The 21,300-nt window shown below is 37.6% G+C and overlaps 1 protein-coding gene across 2 annotated transcripts; it reads right to left on the bottom strand.

Moving 5' to 3' along the window:
• Positions 1 to 1,377: 1,377 nt before the first annotated feature.
• Positions 1,378 to 19,771, bottom strand: LOC131158834 (proteinaceous RNase P 1, chloroplastic/mitochondrial-like). 2 transcript variants are annotated; one of them, XM_058113741.1, is made up of 7 exons: positions 17,878 to 19,771; positions 17,694 to 17,783; positions 17,405 to 17,586; positions 17,171 to 17,291; positions 16,644 to 16,712; positions 16,407 to 16,536; positions 1,378 to 1,707 (listed from the first exon to the last, which is right to left on the bottom strand). In XM_058113741.1, exons 1-7 carry the CDS (start codon positions 19,732 to 19,734, stop codon positions 1,490 to 1,492), a joined length of 2,667 nt encoding a protein of 888 aa, XP_057969724.1. In that variant the 5' UTR covers positions 19,735 to 19,771; the 3' UTR covers positions 1,378 to 1,489. The 2 variants fall into 2 exon arrangements, with proteins under 2 accessions (XP_057969724.1, XP_057969725.1); XM_058113742.1 differs by having other exon boundaries at positions 1,378 to 1,695.
• Between the last annotated feature and the right edge of the window lie 1,529 nt (positions 19,772 to 21,300).

The following is a 21,300-nucleotide window of genomic DNA, read 5'->3' as shown; positions in this document are numbered from 1 at the left end:
TAATTTGACTTCTGCCTAAAACCGTCGATGTAACTGTCAATGTATCTAGTAAAACAATCAATGGTTATTCTTCAAACCAGCTCCTTGTTTTCTTCAACCTGCTTACTCTACACATGTGTTCCACTCAACATGAACCACATATTACAACAGGCCAAATTGAATAACATTGCATAATACAACTCTTAAAAAAGGTCTAATGACAATTGACAAGGGGAATTTGCTCTCCACCCATGTCTCAGAATTACCGTGGCCTGTCTCCGAATTACCGTGGCTACAATTTCATGTCAAGCAATCAACTAATCATTAAAAAAAAAAAAAGGAAATTGGTCCTTTTTGGTGTTTTTCTATTATATTAAATCCTTCAATCGAGTCGTCATTGTAGTATTTCAAAATTTTTAGATATGAAAATCAAGTCAAACCCAACTAATCCAAAATAATCTGTGAACTCAAACTTGATTCAATTAGGCCTAATCATATTATATACCAACATTACATAATATGGAGTAATACAATATTATGCAAATGCTTAGATAATATATTAATATACAATATAAAATAAAGTTGTGAAAACTTGATTAAACTTGATTAAGCTAACGATCAGTTAAAAATTTTGAACTTGACCCAACATATATTTCGAGTAGCCTGAGCTCCAACTCATGTAAAATCAAGTGAAATTGAGTTCTGCAGTAAGTTGAATCTAAATAGCTGAGTTGACTTCAGTTCACAGCATCCCATTTGAGGTGGGTGTTGAGCTTGTGAGTTGTGACTTCCCAAAGTAGCACACAATTTTAATGTAGGTATATGCGAGGAAAAACTAAATTCAAAGTTCTTATATGAATTACATTCAATAAAATAGAGCATATGGTCTGTCCCATCTAGGAGGCTGATCCAAATCACTGATTTACAGTTAAAACTTATGCTGTCTTTGGGGCATAAAGTTTGAAACTTGGATTTGGTATGACTCCTCCATGCTTCCAAATACAGTGTTTATGAAAATGCTATGTGAAATGATGATAAGTCACTAGACATTGAATGCTAGAATTATGTACAGGACACTGCTCATAAACTAGTGAGCATAAGCACTATCAGAGAGAAGTAATCCACGTATTCACACATTATGCATTTCACTTGCAAATAAATAGCTTTACAAAGAGTTGTACCAAAATCATTTTGCATGACAGGTAGAATACCAATAAATGAAAACTTAAATATCCCAAATAAGATTACAATCCACCTCCCCACCCCCCCCCCCCCCCCCCCACCCCCCCACCCCCGACCAAAAAAAAAAGCATGTAAATTTTTTCTTCAGAACATGTTGACAAATGGGTTGACCTTTGCCAGCAGAAAAACTGCACGAAAGTTTGCACTCGAGGGCTTCAAAAAATTTTCAGTTGTATAGTCTATTAACTTGATTGTGGGAAGGTTTCAGATCGGAATCACTTTGCCAGTGCACAAGTGGCTGAACATCCCAAACATTATCAACATCAAGTCATATTTGAAAATCAATTACACAACTACCAACTTCCTCTGCAGCTTCAATGTCAAATAGGATGGTATGATGATTCGAGGGCAGAGAGTCTGAAAGAACATCTCTGAGATTTCTGTAGAGTTCCTGAGGTGAGGTTTTAGTATTTTCTTGATTGCCATAATTTGCCAGAGAAGGCTTCGCCCCAGATTTGGGTTGAATTTTTGAGCCTGCACATTCCTCTGTGTGGTGAAGATGTATTATTTATCAAAATGTACTCGAAATTTCAATAGAAATAGCAGTGGGAGAAGGGAAAATGCAATAAACAAATACAGATAGCATGAATTCAGACATTGAAGAGAAACAAGCATAAGTGGCCGAATATCTGTTGATACATCATGATCATGACCATAAAAGAAAATAGACATCACATCTCAAGGAAAATGAGAATCATGGAACAAGCTCAGCAGGAACTTACAATCTCAAACTCAAATGCACACTGGCTTATCTAGAGAGTAAGCCAATTCTCCAAGTTTGACTAATCTAAGATGGCAAAAGCAAATTGGAGGAAAAGAACTTGTTTGGAAAAGAATGACTTGGAGACAGAGAACAATTACTAAATTTAGACTGATTTTTGGAAAAAAACTAAATGGATAAAATGGAACTTGTTAGGAAAACAATAAACTTGGGAAAAGAAAAAAGATACACAAGTTAGACTGACTTCAGATGGCAAAAACAAAATGGACAAAAACAGAACTTGTTAGAAAAGCAATAAATTGAGGACAAAGTTACTCAAGTTGGATTAATCTCCCGCAGAAAAAACAAACTGGAAACAAATGAAACTTCTTAGAACAACAATAACATGGGGTTAGAAGCTTCACTTTGTGCAACTTCCAAGAGGATTTTTTTTGTGGGAGGCTGGGGGGGGGAAGAGGTTCAGCACACACAAAGGAGAGGAACATCCTACAACAGTATAGACTTACCCAACTGAGAGAATTGTTACAAATACCAACCACATCAAACAGCTTCATAGCATTGCACAAACTTTTCTATAAGTTCTACTAAACCCAATTTAGGTTAAAGGCCTTAAAGCAAGAAGAGACAAAGAAGATGGGCTTTAGCGTGATAAATAAAAAACAGTGCGACAGTGAGCGGAGTTCAATTTCAATATTTCTTGAATTCTTAAAATATGTACATCCCAATCTTACAATATATAATACAAACAAAGACTCTAAACAAGGAAACAATCTCCCTACAAAATAATATAGAATTTTCTACATTTACTCACTTTCCTAATTTACTCAATATTGTCAAGGATACTCAGGATTTCAACACTCTCCCTCAAGTTGGATCATAGGTATTAATCATATCCAACTTGCTAATGAAATCGTCAAGGTTCTGTCATGCTAACCCTTTCGTAAAGATATGTGCAGTTTGTTCCTTGGTAGGTACATAAGTCATACAGATGATTCCTTCTCCAACCTTCTATTTGATAAAATGTCGGTCCACTTCCACATGTTTAGTCATGTCATGTTGAACTTTATTGAGAGAGATACTGATGGCTGCTTTGTTGTCACAATAGAGTTTGATAGGAAATTTCACTGAAATGTGTAGCTCTTCCAAGAGTTTCCGTAACCATAGTCCTTCACATATCCCCTGTGCAACTGCTCTGAATTTAGCTTTAGCGCTACTTTGAGCCACAACATTCTGTTTTTTACTCCTCCAAGTTACCAAATTTCCCCATACAAAGGTGCAATATCTAGTGATTGACCTTCTGTCTTCTGCTAAATCCTGCCCAATCCACATCTGTAAAGATTCCCACTTCCTTGCTTTCACATTTTTTTAAAGAAGAGTCCCTTGCCTAAAGAACCTTTGAGGCACCTGAGGATCTTATACACAGCATCTAAATGAGTCTTTTTCGATGAATGCATGTGTTGACTTACAACACTTACCGCAAATGCAATGTCAGGTCTAGTGTGCGATAAGTAAATTAGTTTACCAACCAATCTCTGATACCTTTCTCTTTCAACTGGTATTCCACATTCTTTGACCCTCTTTACTGCTTCAATTGGGGTTGACCTTCTGTCTTCTGCCAATCCTGCCCAATCCGCATCTGTGAAGATTTCCACTTCCTTGCTTTCACATTTTTTAAAGAAGAGTCCCTTGCTTGGAGAACCCTTAAAGTACCTAAGGATCTTATACACAGCATCTAGATGAGTCTTTTTCGGTGAATGCATGTGTTGACTTACAACATTTACCGCAAATGCAATGTCAGGTCTAGTGTGCGATAAGTAAATTAGTTTACCAACCAATCTCTGATACCTTTCTCTTTTAACTGGTATTCCACATTCTTCGACCCTCTTTACTGCTTCAATCGGGGTTTCACTAGGTTTGCATCCAAGCATGCCAATTTCGGTTAGAAGATCAAGGATATACTTTCACTGAGAGACACTGATACCTTTCTTTGATCTAGCAATTTCCATTCCCAAGAAGTATCGCATTTGTCCCAGGTCTTTAAATTCAAATTTAGCAACTAGGACTCTCTTTAATCTTTCCATCTCCATTGTATACTATATCATCAACATATACTATCAAAATTGTTTTCTTACCATTTTCAGACTGTTTGAAGAACATAGTGTGATCTGATTGCCCTTGTTGATAACCTTGATTTTTAATTACCTTTGAAAATCTGTCAAACCATGCTCTAGGGGATTGCTTGAGTCCATACAAGGACTTCTTGAGTTTGCATACTCTGTTTTCTTCACCTTTCTTACTGAATCCTGGTGGTTTAGTCATGTAAACTTCTTCTTCTAGCTCACCATTTAGAAATACATTCTTAATGTCTAGTTCCTGTAGTGGCCAATCTAAGTTGGCTGCTAATGACAGGAGTACCCGAACTGTGTTTAGTTTTGCCACTGGTGCAAATGTCTCTGTGTAGTCAATGTCGTAAGTCTATGTAAATCCTTTTGCAACAAGTCTGGCTTTATATTGTTCAACTGTCCCATCAGCTCTATATTTCACTGTGAAAACCCATTTGTAGTCAACTGGTTTCTTTCCACTCAGTAGGTTCATAACATTCCAAGTTTCATTTTTTTCAAGAGCCCACATTTCTTCCATAACGGCTTCCCTCCATTCAGGACTTTCCAGAGCTTCCTGAATATCTTTTGGAATTTTTATCTTGTCAAGGTTAGAGGTAAAAGTACGATACCCTGTAGACAGAGTTTTATAGGACATGTATTTTCACTAGGAATATAGAGTACATGACCTAGTTTGTTTTCTGACTGCAATGGGTAAAATTATGTCATCAGGTGTGGACTTATCAGAAGAAAGCTCATGATCAATGATTACCTGATCAGGACTGGGCGTCAACTCATGGTTGCTCAAAGCTATCACCGGTTCCAACTCTTTTAGTGCCTCGGGTATGAGATTCTCCTTGTGCTTTGTTTTTGGCTTTCTAGAGTAAACAAGTATTTCCTTTTGTTTTTTCGTATCTCCCCTTGAGTTTAAGTGATCATTTGTATATGGTAGGTCAGGACATGCAATGGGAGACGCAATAGATGGGTCAGGGAAAGAAGCAATGGGAGACTCATTAGATGGCATAGATTCAGTAGTAAAGAAATCAAAGAACCGATCTTCACTCTACTTCTCCCCCGGGCTTCCAGAAATAAGGAGTGGTTTCAAAAAAAGTGACATCAAGGCTAACAAACATTTCTTTGGAGACTGGGTCATAACATTTGTAACCTTTCTGGGTATGAGAGTAACCAATAAAGACGCATTTAATGGCACGAGGTTCCAATTTATCTTGATTGTGAGCATGAACATGAACAAATGCAGTTCATCCAAAGATTTTTAGAGGAAGACTGGAGTGGAGTCGAGAGGTAGGAAAATATTCCTGGAATTTTTGGAAAGGAATTGTAAAGGAAAGAACCCGACTCGGCATTCGATTAATGAGATGTGTAGCTGTTAAGATAGCATCGCCCCAAAAATAGTTCTTCATATTTGTAGTGAACATCAATGCCCGAGCTACTTCAAGTATATGTCTGTTTTTTCATTCAGCGGCCCTATTTTGTTGAGGGGTATCCACACAAGAACTCCGGTGTACAATTCCACTTTCTTGAAGATAATTTCCCATAATATCATTAAAATATTCTGTACCATTATCAGTACATAGAATTTGAATGTGAATTTGAAATTGTGTTTGAATCATGGAGTGAAAACTGACAAAAATATACCAGACTTCCGTTTTATCTTTCAACAAGTAGACCCAACAAATACGAGTATGATCATCAATAAAGGTAACAAACCATTTTGTATGAGTGCGATTAGGGGAGCGTGAGGATCCCCACAAATCACTGTGAATCATAGTGAATGGGCGGGATGGTTTGTATGTGACTTTTGAGAAAGAATTACGCTAGTGTTTTGCAAGCTCACAAACTTCACATTGAAAATCAAAAGACGTTTTATTTAAACAAATAGAAGGAAATAACGTCTTAAATATTGAAAATTTGGGTGACCCATCCTAGAATGTCATAACAAAAGTTCCCTATCTCTAGAAATAGATGCAGAATCACAAATTGCAGTATTACATTGTTCACTCGTATTTGCCTCCTCAAAGTAGTAGAGTCCCTCACACACCTTAGCACTGCCAATCGTCTTTCCCGAAGATAGGTCCTCGAAAACACAAGGAGATGAAACAAATTTAGAAAAGAAATTAGAATCTTTTGTCAACAGGCTAATGGATAACAAGTTGCGAGATAGCTTAGGAACATGCAGGACAGATTTTAAAGTTATAGAATCAGATATGCGAATACTTCCTTTGCCAGCAATAGGTGATAGAGATCCATCTGCAATTTTTACTTTCAGATTTCCAGTATATGGTGAATAGGATAAGAACAATTAATAAGAGTCAGTCATATGATCAGATACACCCGAGTCAATTATCCATAGTGATTTGTAATGGGATATAGTATTTAGGACTGACAAAAAATTACCTCGGTGAGCTAGAGAACCAGTGGAAGACTGACCCGATGTTTGAATTGAGGAAAACATTTTATATAGCTGATCCAACTGCTCAGGACTAAATACACCACTTGGAGTGGTATTATTGATTTTTTCACCTTGTGATTTTTCAATTGAATTGTCAGTAGTAGCCTGATACCCACGATTTTTTTTATATTGTCTCAACTTCCAATCTGTAGGCTTTCCATGAATCTCCCAGCAAGTATCTTTTGAATGACCTAGCTTTCGACAGTGCTCGCACCATATTTTACCTTTTTGTGATCTTTGCCCGAATCCTGGAGGGCCTTTTGATATAAGGGCTGAGATGTCAGGCCCATTGGGATTCGGCCCATTCCCATTTGTACTCAGATTTTGGACGGACAGGTCCGGCCCGATACGATCTCCTTGGGGCCTCAGCATCACTCGTCTCCTGCTCTCCTCCCTCCTTACCTCGGCGAATACTTCTCGGGTTGAAGGCAAAGGTCTCCGGCCGAGGATTCGTCCCCGCACGTTGTCTAAATCTCGATTGAGGCCAGCCAAGAACTCGAAGACCCGTTCGTTTTCAAGCCTCCTCCCGTATCGCGTGCTGTCGCCAGAGCACTCCCATCCTTTTCGATGCTCAAATCGAGCTCCTGCCAGAGATGGGTCATCTCCATGAAATACTCCGTGAAACCTCTATCACCTTGCCTCATCTGCCACAATCGGGTTTTGATTTCGAAGATTTGCGAATACCTGTCGACATCAGAGTAGGTTTCATGAACGGCGTCCCAGACATCCTTCGCCATAGGCAAGAACATGTAGATTTTTCCGATCGCCGGCTTCATTGAATTGACGAGCCAAGTCGTGACTATGGAGTTTCCGGACCTCCATTTTTGCAAGGCGACAGCATCGGTAGGGTCTGGTCTCCTCCATTCGCCGGAAAGGTAACCCAGTTTCCCTTTTCGTTCAATCACCAATTTTATAGATTGAGCCCATTCACGGAACTTTTTTTCGTTCAATTTCTCCACTGAGAGTGGAAAGGTTGTATTGTCCAACCCATTCAAACCCCCAGCAGATGTAGCCTCCAAATCCCCGTCGGGTTTTCCAGAAGAGCTTGACCCTCTGCTAGTGATGCTAGCCATCGTTAGCTAAGGTTGAGAAAACCTGGCTCTGATACCATGTGAGCGGAATTCAATTTCAATATTTCTTGAATTCTTAAAATACATACATCCCAATCTTACAATATATAATACAAACAAAGACTCTAAACAAGGAAACAATATCCCTACAGAATAATACACAATTTTCTACATTTACTCACTTTCCTAATTTACTCAATATTGTCAAGGATACTCGGGATTTCAACAGCAACCTTTGACTTTATAAGAAACAAACACCCAATAAAAGACAATATACCCAACGAACCAATAGTCTTAGTGGAAAAAGAGATTTGTGTGCCCACACTCCAAGCAAACGGAACCCAAGGCTTTGTGTGAGCCGATACCCTGTAATCCAAATGCGGGCCAACCTGCTGAACCAAACACCCAAAAGTCATTTTCAAAACCTTTGGGGCCTGTTCAGTTGTGAAAACCAGTTTAATTTTCCATTTTTTATTTTTTAGAGAATTACAAAAATGCCACCTTAGCTTCCAGTTTTTCACATTTACATACGATCTGTTTGAATCAAGGATTTTGTGGGGAAAGAAAAGGAAAGGAAATGAGAAGGAAACTCATTTTTCATTGTTTTTTTTTTCTCTTTATATCAAATACTACTAAAAATGAAAGTTTGTTCTAACATAATCAAAAATTAAGTAAAATTAAATGAGTGATATATAAAACCAAATTTTTATTCATTGATTTGATATATTTTCTATTTTCCTTTTGAATTCCCTTGATAACCAAACATGAGAAATTGGACTCCTTTATGTTTTCCTTTTCTTTCCCTCATATTTTCTAAGTTCCAGATGGGGCTATAGAAAACTTGGAAAACAAAGAGTCATTTTCCAGATTTTCTATACAAATCTTGGAAAACTGGAAATCAAGGCGACATTTATTTAATTAAAACTGGAAATGGAAAATAAAACTGTTCATGGACAAGTGTACAGACCTTCAGTTTCACCAGCTCCCTCCATAATTTCAAATTTAAATTCACTGTTACTAATCTTGAATACGCCTAGTAAATTCATCCACAACCAAAGCACAAAGGTAAAGTCCAACTCTGATTAAAATCTTCTCTCCTCCATTTGTTTGTGAGTTCATTTCATTACAGCACTATCATACATGTTCCAAATCCTATCAATGTATCCAGTATGCAATGTTTCTTTTCTAACACCACATAATTTCCCTCAGACCCTAAAATACACTTTTTAAAGCCAATAAGTACCTTCTAAAGGTCATATTTTCCCCTATAAACTAATCCATCCATTACTTAAAAATAGATTCCAAGGCTGGTCTCCCAAGCAGACTTCTCTAAAAAAAAAGAGGTTTGAGTCGCTGTCTTGTTGGAACAAAAAAATAAAAAGTCCTCACAAAAAGCAACAATCACAATTTTCTAATGCTCCTGTTCCATATATTAGACTCAATTTTGTTCCAAACTTATTTATTTATGTTTGAATCTCCCATAAAAATGCTGCCACCGTCCATGTACTTTCAAACTTCCAAGTGTTTCCTGTTTTCATCCTTTCCAAAGCTAATCTTATTTCGGATAATCCGATTAATCTAACTATAAAGACCAATATTTTAAAACCTTCATGTCCTAAATATAAGTCAACTACAAGAGAATCAATTCAAATAATTATTTCAAACCCCGCCCTTTTTCTGATTTGTAAAAAGTAAAAAAACCATTCCGCCTCCCTAACCTCATCATCCTTTACTGGAGCTTTTTGAACCCCACCCCACCTCCTAGAAAAATTTAACCACTTACTTGATCTGCATACTTACCATGCCATCCTCTTATCTAAACAAGTTTATAGATCTTTCCTTCCATCTTATATACCTAACTTACAATTATAGTCATGTACTTAAAATACAAAACCTCACCAATTGATTATATAGCTTCCGTTTTAGCCCGTGTAACTTTCAAAATTCCTTCATTCCTACATTTTTTCTTTTGCCAAAAATGCGAATGAATTCGGTTTTTCTTTACCAAAAAATTAAGGACAAGTAAAAGACCAACAAGGCAACAAGAATGTAAGCTGAGGCAATAAGAAAGACGCAATAAAACTAATTTAAGAAAGAAGATAGCCTTGATTGCATTAAAAATGGTGAAATAGGATTTATGAAGATTCACCCCATATATTTGTAATGACCATGCATAGTTCCAATTGTAGAGAATTCCACTTGTGAGTTTGTCCCACTTTGAAAAAATTGAGTGAATGATGGGTGCTTATATACATGGTTGGACCCAAAACCTAATAGGCTTAAGCTTTTGGGTCAAGTTGGTGTTCACCCATGTGTATAAAGCCCATCTACAGACTCCTCTGATGCTAACAAGTGATATCAGAGCCGACGGTTCATAACTCTAGGCGAGCGACATCGCAAAAAATTCGAAGCGTGAAACTAATTCTCCTGACGTGCTAACAGTTGAAGGACCTAGTGTGTGACCAAGACCAATAAGGATCATCTAGGCTTGGAAAATGCATCCGAATAGGGTCAAGACATAGGAGGTAGGATTGGTTCGAAGGCACATGGAATACAATCCGAGACATATAAGGCGCAGTGGTAAGGCCCACTTGAGCAACTTTTGGAGAATTGGGCTTACTACCATAAGGGAGATAGTTTCCATTCAAAGGGGAGCAATTGGAACTCACAAGTGAGAGGGAAATTGTTGAGAATTCCATTTGTTAGTCTGTCCCACATTGAAAAAATTGAGTGGATGATTGGGTGCATATATACATAATTGGACCCAAAACCCAATAGGCTTAAGCTTTTAGGTCAAGTTGGTGCTCACCCATGTGTATCAAGACTACCCATGGACTCCTCCGGTGCTAACAAGTGGTATCAGACCAAGGTTCAGTGTTCTTGTATAATTATGGATGTTAGCACAAGTAGAATGATTCTTTTGAATGGCACAAATTATTAACTGTGGCAAAATAAAATGAAAGACCTTTTATTTGTGAAGGCTTTGCATCTTCTTGTTTTTGCTACTCAAAAGCCTAAATTTAAGACTGATGAGGAATGCAAGTTTGAGCATCGACAAGTGTGTGGTTTTATTCGAAAATTTATTGAGGAAAATGTTTACATTCACATTGATCAAGAGACACATGCACGTACTCTGTAGACCAAACTTGAAAACTTATATGCTTCAAAGACTGACAATAATAAGTTATTCTTGTTTAAAAGGATGATGCAACTGAAAATATAAAGAAGAGACATCTATGGCTAGTCATTTGAATGAATTTCAAGGAGTTATGAATCAGTTACTTGGTATGGGCTTTAATTTTGATGATGAAATTATAGGGCTTTGGTGGCTTGCTACCCTACCGGAGTCTTGGGAAACATTTCGGGTTTCACTTATTAATTCTGCTCCCAATGGCATTGTGACTATGGAATTTGCCAAGAATGGTGTGTTGAATGAAGAAATGAGAAGGAGGTCTCAGGGTTATTCATCACCGTCTGAGGTTTTAGTAACTAAAAATAAGGGGACAAGTAAATACAGAAGCGAAAAGGATAGAGATAAAAGCCGAAGTAAGTCAAAATCAAGATATAAAATCTTGAGTGTCATCATTGTGGCAAGATGGGCCATATCAAGAAATACTGTTACAAATGGAGGAAAGAGAACAAGGGTGGTAGTGTTAAAGAGAAGAAAGATGTCGAAAGTACTGATCGTGTTGCCACTACTACCTTTGATAATCTGGTGGTCGTTTGTGATGAGAATATGACTCATCAAGTTGGGTGATAGATACTAGTGCTTCACTTCATGTCACTTCACGGAAGGAATTCGTCACATCTTATACGCTTGGTAATTTCGGGGTACTGAAGATGGGTAATGACGGCTTGTCACAGGTTGTTGGCATGGGAGATGTCAATTTGGAGACTAACAATGGAGCAAAGCTAAAGCTCAGAAATGTCTAGCATGCACCAAATATCTTTTGATTTATTTCAGCAGGAAAGCTCGATGATGAGAGATTTTGTAACACCTAAATGAGGGTCAATGGAAATTGACTAAAGGCTCCTTGGTTATAGCTCAAGGAAAGAAGTGTTCAATTTGTATTTGATGCAGGCTTCAATTTCCAAAGGCATTGTTAATGTGATAGAAAATGAAAACTCAACTGAGTTGTGGTATAAACGACTTAGTCACATGAGTGAAAAGGGGCTTAACTGTTTAGTGAGGAAGAATCAACTTTCTGGTTTGATGAGCGTTACACTGAAGAACTGTGCTCATTGCTTGGATGGAAAACAGAAAAGAGTCTTATTCAAGTGTCACCCTCCTTCAAGAAAATCAGATTTTCTAGAGTTGGTGCATTCCGATGTTTGTGGTCCTTTGAAGGTAAGGTCACATAGTGGTGCACTTTATTTCGTGACTTTTATTGATGACCATTCAAGAAAACTTTGGGTCTATGCTTTGAAAAAAAAATACCAAGTACTTGATGCGTTTAAACAATTTCAAGCTTCAGTTAAGAGGCAAACAAGGAAGAAATTGAAGTGCATTCGTTCTGACAATGGTGGTGAATATAGTGGACCATTTGATAAGTACTGTCGACTGCAGGGAATCAAACATCAGAAGACACCTCCTAAGACACCACAATTGAATGACCTGGTTGAAAAAATGAATAGGACAATGATTGAGAGAGATGTTTGCTTTTAGATGCAAAGTTGCCCAGATCATTTTGGATCGAAGCCTTACATACAGTGGCACATGTGATTAATTTGTCTCCTAGTGTTCCTTTGCAGAATGATGTTCCAGATAAAGTTTGGTCTAGCAAGGACGTCTCTTATGATCACCTACGTGTGTTCGGTTGCAAGGCATTTGTACATGTTCCAAAGGATGAGAGGTCAAAGTTAGATGCCAAGACTCATCAATGTGTTTTTCTTGGTTATGGTCAAAAAGAATTTGGGTACAAGTTATATGATCCAGTTGAAAAGAAGCTTGTCAGAAGCAAAGATGTAGCTCTCATTGAGGATCAGACCATTGAAGATATTGACAAAGCAGAGAAGATAAATCCAAAGAGCAGTGATAACTTGACCGATATGGATCCAATTCCTTTAACCCTTTGCCTAATCCAATTGAGAATGACATGCAAGAAGATGTTGATGATGATCAACAAGGTATAGGTGAACTTAATGCTCCCATGGATGATGTTGGGGATGATCAACCCCAAGCACCTATGAATTCACCAGCAGTTCCACTTCGAAGGTCTACTAGAGACCGACAGCCTTCTATGAGGTATTCTTCTAACCAGTATGTTTTATTAACTAATGGAGGAGAACTAAAGTGTTATGAAAAGGCTATGGAAAGTGACTACAAAGATCAGTAGGTTGATGCTATGAAAGATGAACTTAAATCTTTGCATGACAACCATATATTTGAGCTGGTGAAATTGCCTAAGGGTAAGAGACCTTTGAAAAATCAGTGGCTTTACAGGTTGAAGCAAGATGATAATTCTTCAAGTCCACAATACAAAGCCAGATTGGTCGATAAGGGTTTTAGCCAAAAAATGGGGATTGATTTTGAGGAAATATTCGCCAGTTGTAAATATGTCCTCAATCAGAACTATATTGAGTTTGGCAGCCTACTATGATTTAGAGGTTGAAGGATGTGAAAACTGCTTTTCTTCATGGTGACTTGGAAGAAGAGCTTTACATGGAGCAACTAGAGGGTTTTAGTGCACAAGGAAAAGAGGACTATCTATGCAAATTGAATAAGAGCTTGTATGGATTAAAGCAAGCTCCAAGACAATGGTAATATGAAGTTTGAGTCTGATATGGGGGAGCATGGCTATAAGAAGACTACTTCTGATCATTGTGTTTTTGTTTAGAAATTCTTTGATAATGATTTTATTTATGTTGATAATATGCTTATTGTTGGTTGTAATGCTTCTAGAATTGACATATTGAAGCAAGAATTAAGTCCTTTGCGATGAAGGACTTGGGACCAGCAAAGCAAATCCTAGGTATAAGGATAACATGTGATAGAAAGGCCAAGAAGTTATGGTTATCATCGGAGAAGTACATTGAAAAAGTACTTCAAAGGTTAAATATGAACAAAGCTAAAATGGTGAGCACTCCTCTTGCTACACACTTTAGATTGAGTGTCAAGCAAAGTCCTTCCACAAACAAAAAGAAGGAAGACATGCAGAAAGTTCCTTATGCTTCAGCCGTGAGCAGTTTGATGTATGCAATGGTATGCACAAGACCTGACTTGGCCTATTTTGTTGGTACAATCAAGTTCGTTTCTTTCTAACCCAAGTAGAGAGTATTGGAATGCAGTGAAGTAGATTATAAGATATCTTCAAGATACCTCCAACTTGAAACTTTGTTTTGGTAATGAGAAACCGGTTCTAGTTGGATATACAAATTTTGATATGGCTAGAGATATTGACTCCAGAAAATCTACTTCGGGTTTTTTGATCACTTCTGCAAGGGGAGTTGTGGCTTGGCAATCTAGATTGCAAAAATGTGTTGCTTTGTCCACTACTAAATCAGAGTTTATTGCAGTGACCGAAGCGTGCAAGGAGTTGATTTGGATGAAGAGATTTATGCAAGAACTTGGCTTTATACAGAAGAGGTATGTGTTATTTTGTAATAGCCAAAGTGTTATTCATCTTGATAAGAATTCGACCTTTCATGCTAGGTCTAAACATATTGATGTAACGTATCATTGGGATACGAGATGTTCTAGATGCTAAACTGCTACAACTCGAGAAAAATCATACCAATGATAATGATGTTGATTTGTTGACTAAGTCTTACCAAGAGAAAAGTTTGAAACTTGTTGCTTGATCGCTTGGATGGCGAGCACCTCCACATAGTTGGGAGGGGGAGATTTGTTGGGTTTGGGTATCCCTCCTATGTGGAGAAATTCAACCCTTTAGCCTATTTTCTTTGGGCTCTTTGTTGGGTTTTTTTTTTTTCCAGAGGCCTTTTTACACCTTATTTAAGCAAAAGAAAATTAGGTTTGGCCGTATAGAATTCCATCATAAAAGTGAGAGAGAGTGTGCAGCAAAAAAAGGGAGAACCATGTTGAGAAAATCTGGCCTTTTGCTATAGTGCGCAGTTTTGATCAATCGACGATTGGAGGGTCATCTGTGGTCCGATTGAGCTAATTTTTGGTCAGTCGATGGAGGACTCATGGATGCTGATTTTGAACGGTCGGATTGGTCGTCCAAACACTGTAGCATCAAATATTGGGTTTGAACAGTAACCACGTTTTTTTGTGAAATTCTCACCTTTCCCTATTTGATTTTTAAGATCTCTTGTTGCTAGTTAAAAATAGAGTTATGTACTCATTGTAATAGCTGAAAATTGAGATCTAGTACACATACTTTTATCATAGTGAAGTTTTAGAGTGGAATCTTAAGTTCCATGGTTTTTACCCTTTGATTTGAAAGGGTTTTCCATGTAAAATTGTGTGTCTCGTGTGATTGCTATTTGTGATCATCTTTGGGCTGATTTTGTGCTGCTGAAAATATATATTTTTGTGCTATTGTCATATCATAAGAACTAATTTTATTAATTGGGAGAGAAAGAACTTCCGGTTGTGCTTGTGCCATTTTTCAGTAAGTCTCGTTTCTTCCCATCACACTTAAGGTCAAGTTGGTGCTCACTCATGTGAATTAAGTCCATCCATAAACTCCTCTGGTGCTAACAAGTGGTATCAGAGCCAACAGTTCGTAACTCTGGGTGAGTGACATCGTAAAAAAAAAAAAAAATCGAGGCGTGAAGCCAATTCTCCTGATGTGCTAACAGTTGAGGACCAAGCGTGTGACCAAAGCCAATAAGGATCATCTAGGCCTAGAAGATGGATCTGAATAGGGTCAAAACGTGGGAAGTAGGATTGGTTCAGAGGTACTTGGAATGTAATCCGAGGCACGTAAGGTGCAGTGGTAAGGCCCACTTAAACCACTGTTGGAGAATTGGGTTTACTCCCATAAAGGAGACAGTTTCCGTTCAAGGGGGAACAGTTGGAACTCACAAGTGAGAAGGAGATTGTTGAGAATTCCACTTGTGAGTTTATCCCACATTGAAAAAATTAAGTGAATAATGGATGCTTATATACATGGTTGGACCCAAGACCCAATAGGCTTAAACTTTTGGGTCAAGTTGGTGTTCACCCATGTGTATAAAGCCCATCTATAGACTCATCCGGTGCTAACAAGTGGTATCAAAGCTGATGGTTTAGAACTCTAGGTGAGTGATATCGTAAAAAAGTTGAAGCGTGAAACTAATTCTTCTAACGTGCTAATAGTTGAAGGACCAAGTGTGTAATCGAAACCAAGAAGGGTCATCTAGGCTTGGAAGATGGATTAGAATAGGGTTCGGAGGACCAACAGGATAGGTTCGGAGGCACGTGGAATGCAATCTGAGACAAGTAAGGCGCGATGTCAAGGCCCACTTGAGCAACTGTTAGAGAATTGGGCTTACTACCATAAGGGAGATGATTTCCGTTCAAGGGGAAGTAGTTGGAACTGACAAGTGAGGGGGAGATCATTGAAAATTCCACTTGTTAGTTTGTCCCACATTGAAAAAATTGAGTGGATGATTGGATGCTTATATACATGGTTGGACCCAAGACCCAATAGGCTTAAGCTTTTAGGTCAAGTTGATGCTCACCCATGTGTATCAAGATTACCCGTGGACTCCTCGAGTGCTAACACCAATACAGACATCTTTATCTCAATAACAGAAGTGTATAACTCACCAAATGTAGGACATATAGAAAGACCAAAATAGCATATCAGATTTCACGCTGCCAAACCCAAACATTTAGGGCAAGGAACCATTGAGTGAGTGAACTTAGCAATTACCTTTGGGCCCAGGAGCAAAATCTTGCTTTCCCATCTGTGGAACAGCACGAGTGACGCACAACCATGTTCTCTCCCCTTCAGAATTACTTTCTGATACAATGGGAATGTGCCAGTGGCCTTTCTCCGATTCCTGTCAATTAACACATAATTCTACCAAGTTAATTAACTCCAAACTAGTCAGTATATCAATGCACATGCCAGCACAGTGCACACAAACAGAGAAGTAGGGATTCTGACCTGAATTACAACAGAACAAGGAGGCGGCATATGAAACACCGGACCAGTATCAGAAAAACTGAAATGTACCTTATTATTAAGAGAACAAAGAGTACTTGTTAACAAACTGAATCAGTAATCACACAAGAATTCACTATTCAGATAGTCATCTTAAAAAAGAACTGAAAATTTCTTTCAAAATATGGATAACAGAGAGCTCCATTTATTAGAAACAGAATCTGCCAGAGAATAAAAGCAGCAGTATTGAGGATAGACAAAAGCTACAACAAATATTTTGAAAGAGGAAATTCAAAAAATAAATGCTCCTTTAACCCGGAATGGTTGTTCCACTGTACATAGATACTAAAACATATGACATTCAAGAAAAAAACTTATTGCTCTTATTATTATGCCAGAAATAAACTTGGACACAGACAAATACATCCAAAAAAAAGTATGACCAGAAATATATATTTTTTGGCAAACTTAAAAATTATGAGCAATAAAAGGCTGCTCAAAAGCAAAAAATTATAAATAGCATAACTCACTTGATGTCGTTCTTTCCATTTGGGGAAGAAGCTGTTCCCTAAAAGCTGAAATGTATGGTCTCTCATCTCATCATTCGTCACAATCAAGCACTTGAACTTTATAGCTGCATACAACCAGTACCTGAAGCACAGCTTATTACCCATAGCATTTTAAATGCATGTGCTTTATAAAAAGTGTTTTGGCATAGAATTTTTGCTGACAAAAAAATCCATGTAGTATTATCTAGGTCTCACCAATCATCATTTGAACCAGTAGGCGTTGCATAAAATGCATCACCTCTCTTCCACTTCTCAATTATTGCCTTATTTACTGGTTCATCCATTTTGCGTCCAGTGACACGTTTGTGATGTAAAATGATAAGTGGCCATCTCTTTGAAGGAAGCATCTGGCGTATTCCATTAACAACAGCATTGATCTAAAAGACTCCACCATAAAAAGAAAACCATGACAGTTATTAATAAAATGAAAAGGAAATATATTCTATATTTCAGTGCATTTATCCTAAGCAATCAAAAAACTTACCTTTGATGGCATGAATCTCCCTTGGTTTAAAAGGCCCACATTAGCTGCATCTACAACAGCCTCAAAAGGTCCATAGTAATCCAACCATTTCTATGATGACAAAAAAAATCACAGAACAAAATTTTTTCTTTCCACTTCATCAAATCCACATCTGAAATTTGAATTTTGCTGGGATTTATCTTACCTGAAATTTCTGAAAGGTTGAATTTTTCTCTTTACTTATAGCTAGAGATGCGACCGACTTAGCAAAATTCTCCGTTTCTGTTGGATCAAGATCAATCAAGGCCAATCTTTCTCCGCAACTTTTACATAAACCATCGGATCCAACAATCGTGTGTGAAACAGTCCACTTTCCTCTACCCAACCAACCCTGCCCATGCCAGCCTCCACCGCTACTTTTTATTGCTTCCTTAATCAATCTCTGGTCCCATTTTCTTTTTCCAACTCTTGAAGCTATCTTGCTCTTGAACCATGTTTCAATCAAATCTGCAGTAGAAGATGAGACCTTTCTTACACTTGTTCTAAGATTATGCAGCAAATAATAAACCTTGTCACTTCTGCCAGCTCCTATACTAATTCTTAGGAGTGCTTCCAGGTCAGGCTCTTCCGGACAGACACCATGCTTCAGCATATGCTCTTCAACAGAAAAAGCCTTATCAATGTCCCCACTACTGCAGAAAGTAGACAGAGCAGGACTATAGGATCGTAGCCTGGGGTTTATCCCCAGTGGCTTCATTTGCTTTACCATATCAAATGCCATATCACCATTACCCATCGACATTGCCAACCTAGCCACAGACGTCAATATTGCTTCATTCATTGGCACCTTAGCCAAACACATCCTCTCATAGATTTCAAAACCCCTCTGGAGTGCATACTTCTTGACATCTTCTCCAACCCAAATATCTCCATCTCCTTGACCAGTGCTTCGGTATTCTGCAATAACAAATGTATCACCAACACCCTTTCTCAAATCATCCAAAGAATGAGAATTAGAGTCCACATTCCCATTAACATACTCTTTTCCATCCAAACTGCTACCTACATCATGTTTCATTTTTCCCACTGGAAAATGATCAGAATTCACCTCCACTGTATCAGTATTTTCACGACTATTACCTAAATCAACCAAGCCCCGATTGTTAGAAATGACAATATTTGATCCAGTGCCCCCAAAATTCTTCTCAACCATGTCCCCAATTTCACCCACACCACATGCTTCAATGGAGTCCAATGTATTCAAAGTGCGAGCACCTTTCCCGCTTTTGGCAGGTGTAACAACACCTACCGCTGCAGAAGAACAAAGATACAAAAGCACCATATAATGGTACTGCCCCACCTCGACGCCTTCGCTTCTTGCCAAATCATAGAGCCTAATAGCACCCAAAACGTCTCCTCTTTTTGAGCACATATCCAACGCAACTCTAAACCGAGTTTCCGACGAATCCACCTTCTTTTTCTTAGAACCCATTACTATATTCTCCGCTCCCACCTTATTATCATTGTCGTTCTTGGATATTCTATCCATTCCATTAACTACTACAGAACTAATCATAGTTTTCGAAAATTTCAGTGATGAATTTCCATTTTTAGACCTCGGAGAAGAAAACCCATGAGCGCCAGAACCCATATCACTCTTTTGTCCAGAATCCAAGGTCTTACTTGAGTGTTCATTTCCTGTGAAACCCTTCTCAGTCTTTTCCTCCACCGCTGAACTAACACGGGTTTTCGCAGATTCTGTGTCTAACCATTCGTCTCCAGAAGTTCGACGAGAAGTCCCAGAACTTTTTTGTTTTCTGTTTCTAAATTTGGTGGTTCGGGTTGCAAGTTCGGCGCTTGGGGTAGAGAGCTCTGTGTAAATTTGGGCAACATTTGCTCTAGACGTAGAAAATCTCGGTTGTAGTGTGCGCTTGGGAGTCCAGAAAGTGTGAAGAGGGGAAGAAAAGGGAAGTAGTTTAGATGCATTAAGTGTTGAAGAGTACTTACGTAAAGACGCAGGGAGGAAGTGATCCTGCTGCAGTGTGTTGAAGGCAGAGGCCATTTGTGGCCGTTGGAGGGGGAAGAGCCCTCCGCCCTCCATGTCGATATTAGCTTGGATAAGTCCAAATTACACTACTGCCCTTCTCTATTTGGCCTCAAATACATATATTTTTTGAGAGTTCAGAATTCTCATGCACCTAGTCAATAGAAATGTACAAATTGATTTCAAAAAATTTTTTAAATCTCTTCTAAATTTTGATAAAAGATACAGGCCTTATTTTATTTTTAATAAAAAGACTACCCTATGCAATGAGAAATATCAATACCTCAAAACTTGAATGTTTTGAAAGATAAGTTAGATTTTAAAAATCTAAAGAGATTTATCAATTTTCGTTAAGGTGAAGGGTTTGTAGAGTTTTTGATATTTTCGAAGATTCATATCTTTTTATTAAACTTTAAAAATGATTAATATCATTTATGTTGAGATTTACATAACCCAGACTTAGAAAAAAAAAAAACTATGAATGCATTCAATTTTAATTACTAATCAACTTCTAGGGTATCTTGATCAAGTAAAATAAGTTCTTATAAATTAAAAACAAAAAGTTATTTAGACCATTGTTCAAAAAAAAAGTAATGTGTGTTTTTATATTATTACATTAACCCAACCAATGGTCAAAATCATAAACCCATAACCAATACAAGTAACTCCTCTCACCCTCTTCTCCAACAACTCATTCCTTGTTCGTGTTTTTTTTTTCTTTATTGGCTTAAGGAAAAGTTATTTCAAAGTGTATGCTTGTGATTTTTTGTTTTTTAGGACAATCCCTCATGTCTAATCTTACTTTAATCAAAAACTATATTAGTAATTAACATGTTTTATAATAACTAGAATGAGTATTCATAATACCCTCTCATCTTTTCGTTATAATATTTACAACAATCAAACTAGTGAGGACAAAAATGGTTATCCTCAAGCCAGAGAAAGCAACCTACGGGCTAAAGTAAGCTTTAATCCATAAAAGCACCTTACCATGCATTAACTTGAAAAATGACTTGTGGTTGGCAAGGACTGATGAAAAAAAAAAAAAGCCTTTAAATTTGAAGATAAAAATTGTAGAGATGGGCTATATATAGTTAGTGCTCATTCTTCCACAAGAAAAATATATTGCTTACCAATAGAGTAATTTAGGAAACATGACAAATTAACTTTATCTCATGTTTCTCATTGCATGTCAATGCAATGTTGAGTATTGAAGAAGCATATCAAGTTTCAACATCTATTTTTGTCTCATTCTATCAAATTCTCGCAATTGGCTCGTTGTAGTTCCCTACAAACTCAAGCAACCTTAAATAACCATTAGGATTAGGTTGCATTCTTACCCTCACATCACTATGTACTTTTCATTCTTGCGAAGAAAGACTAATAACTACATATTGTTTTGAAGATTATAATCTTCCATCATTTTTCTAACATGCTTTCAAATTATTTCGGAGTATGATTCTTTGATATGCATCTTTTAAAGCCAACAACAAATTTTTATATGAAAACATTTATGATTACATTCCTTTAAACATGCCATTTGTAGAAGCAATGTTGAACTTAGGGAAGCATGAAGTGTTTACA

This window comes from Malania oleifera, chromosome 6 (genome assembly GCF_029873635.1).
Source record: "Malania oleifera isolate guangnan ecotype guangnan chromosome 6, ASM2987363v1, whole genome shotgun sequence".
In the NCBI taxonomy this organism is placed as follows: Eukaryota; Viridiplantae; Streptophyta; class Magnoliopsida; order Santalales; family Ximeniaceae; genus Malania; species Malania oleifera.
The sequence above is the reverse complement of the archived record's forward strand: the minus strand, read 5'-3'. Positions and strand labels throughout refer to the sequence as shown.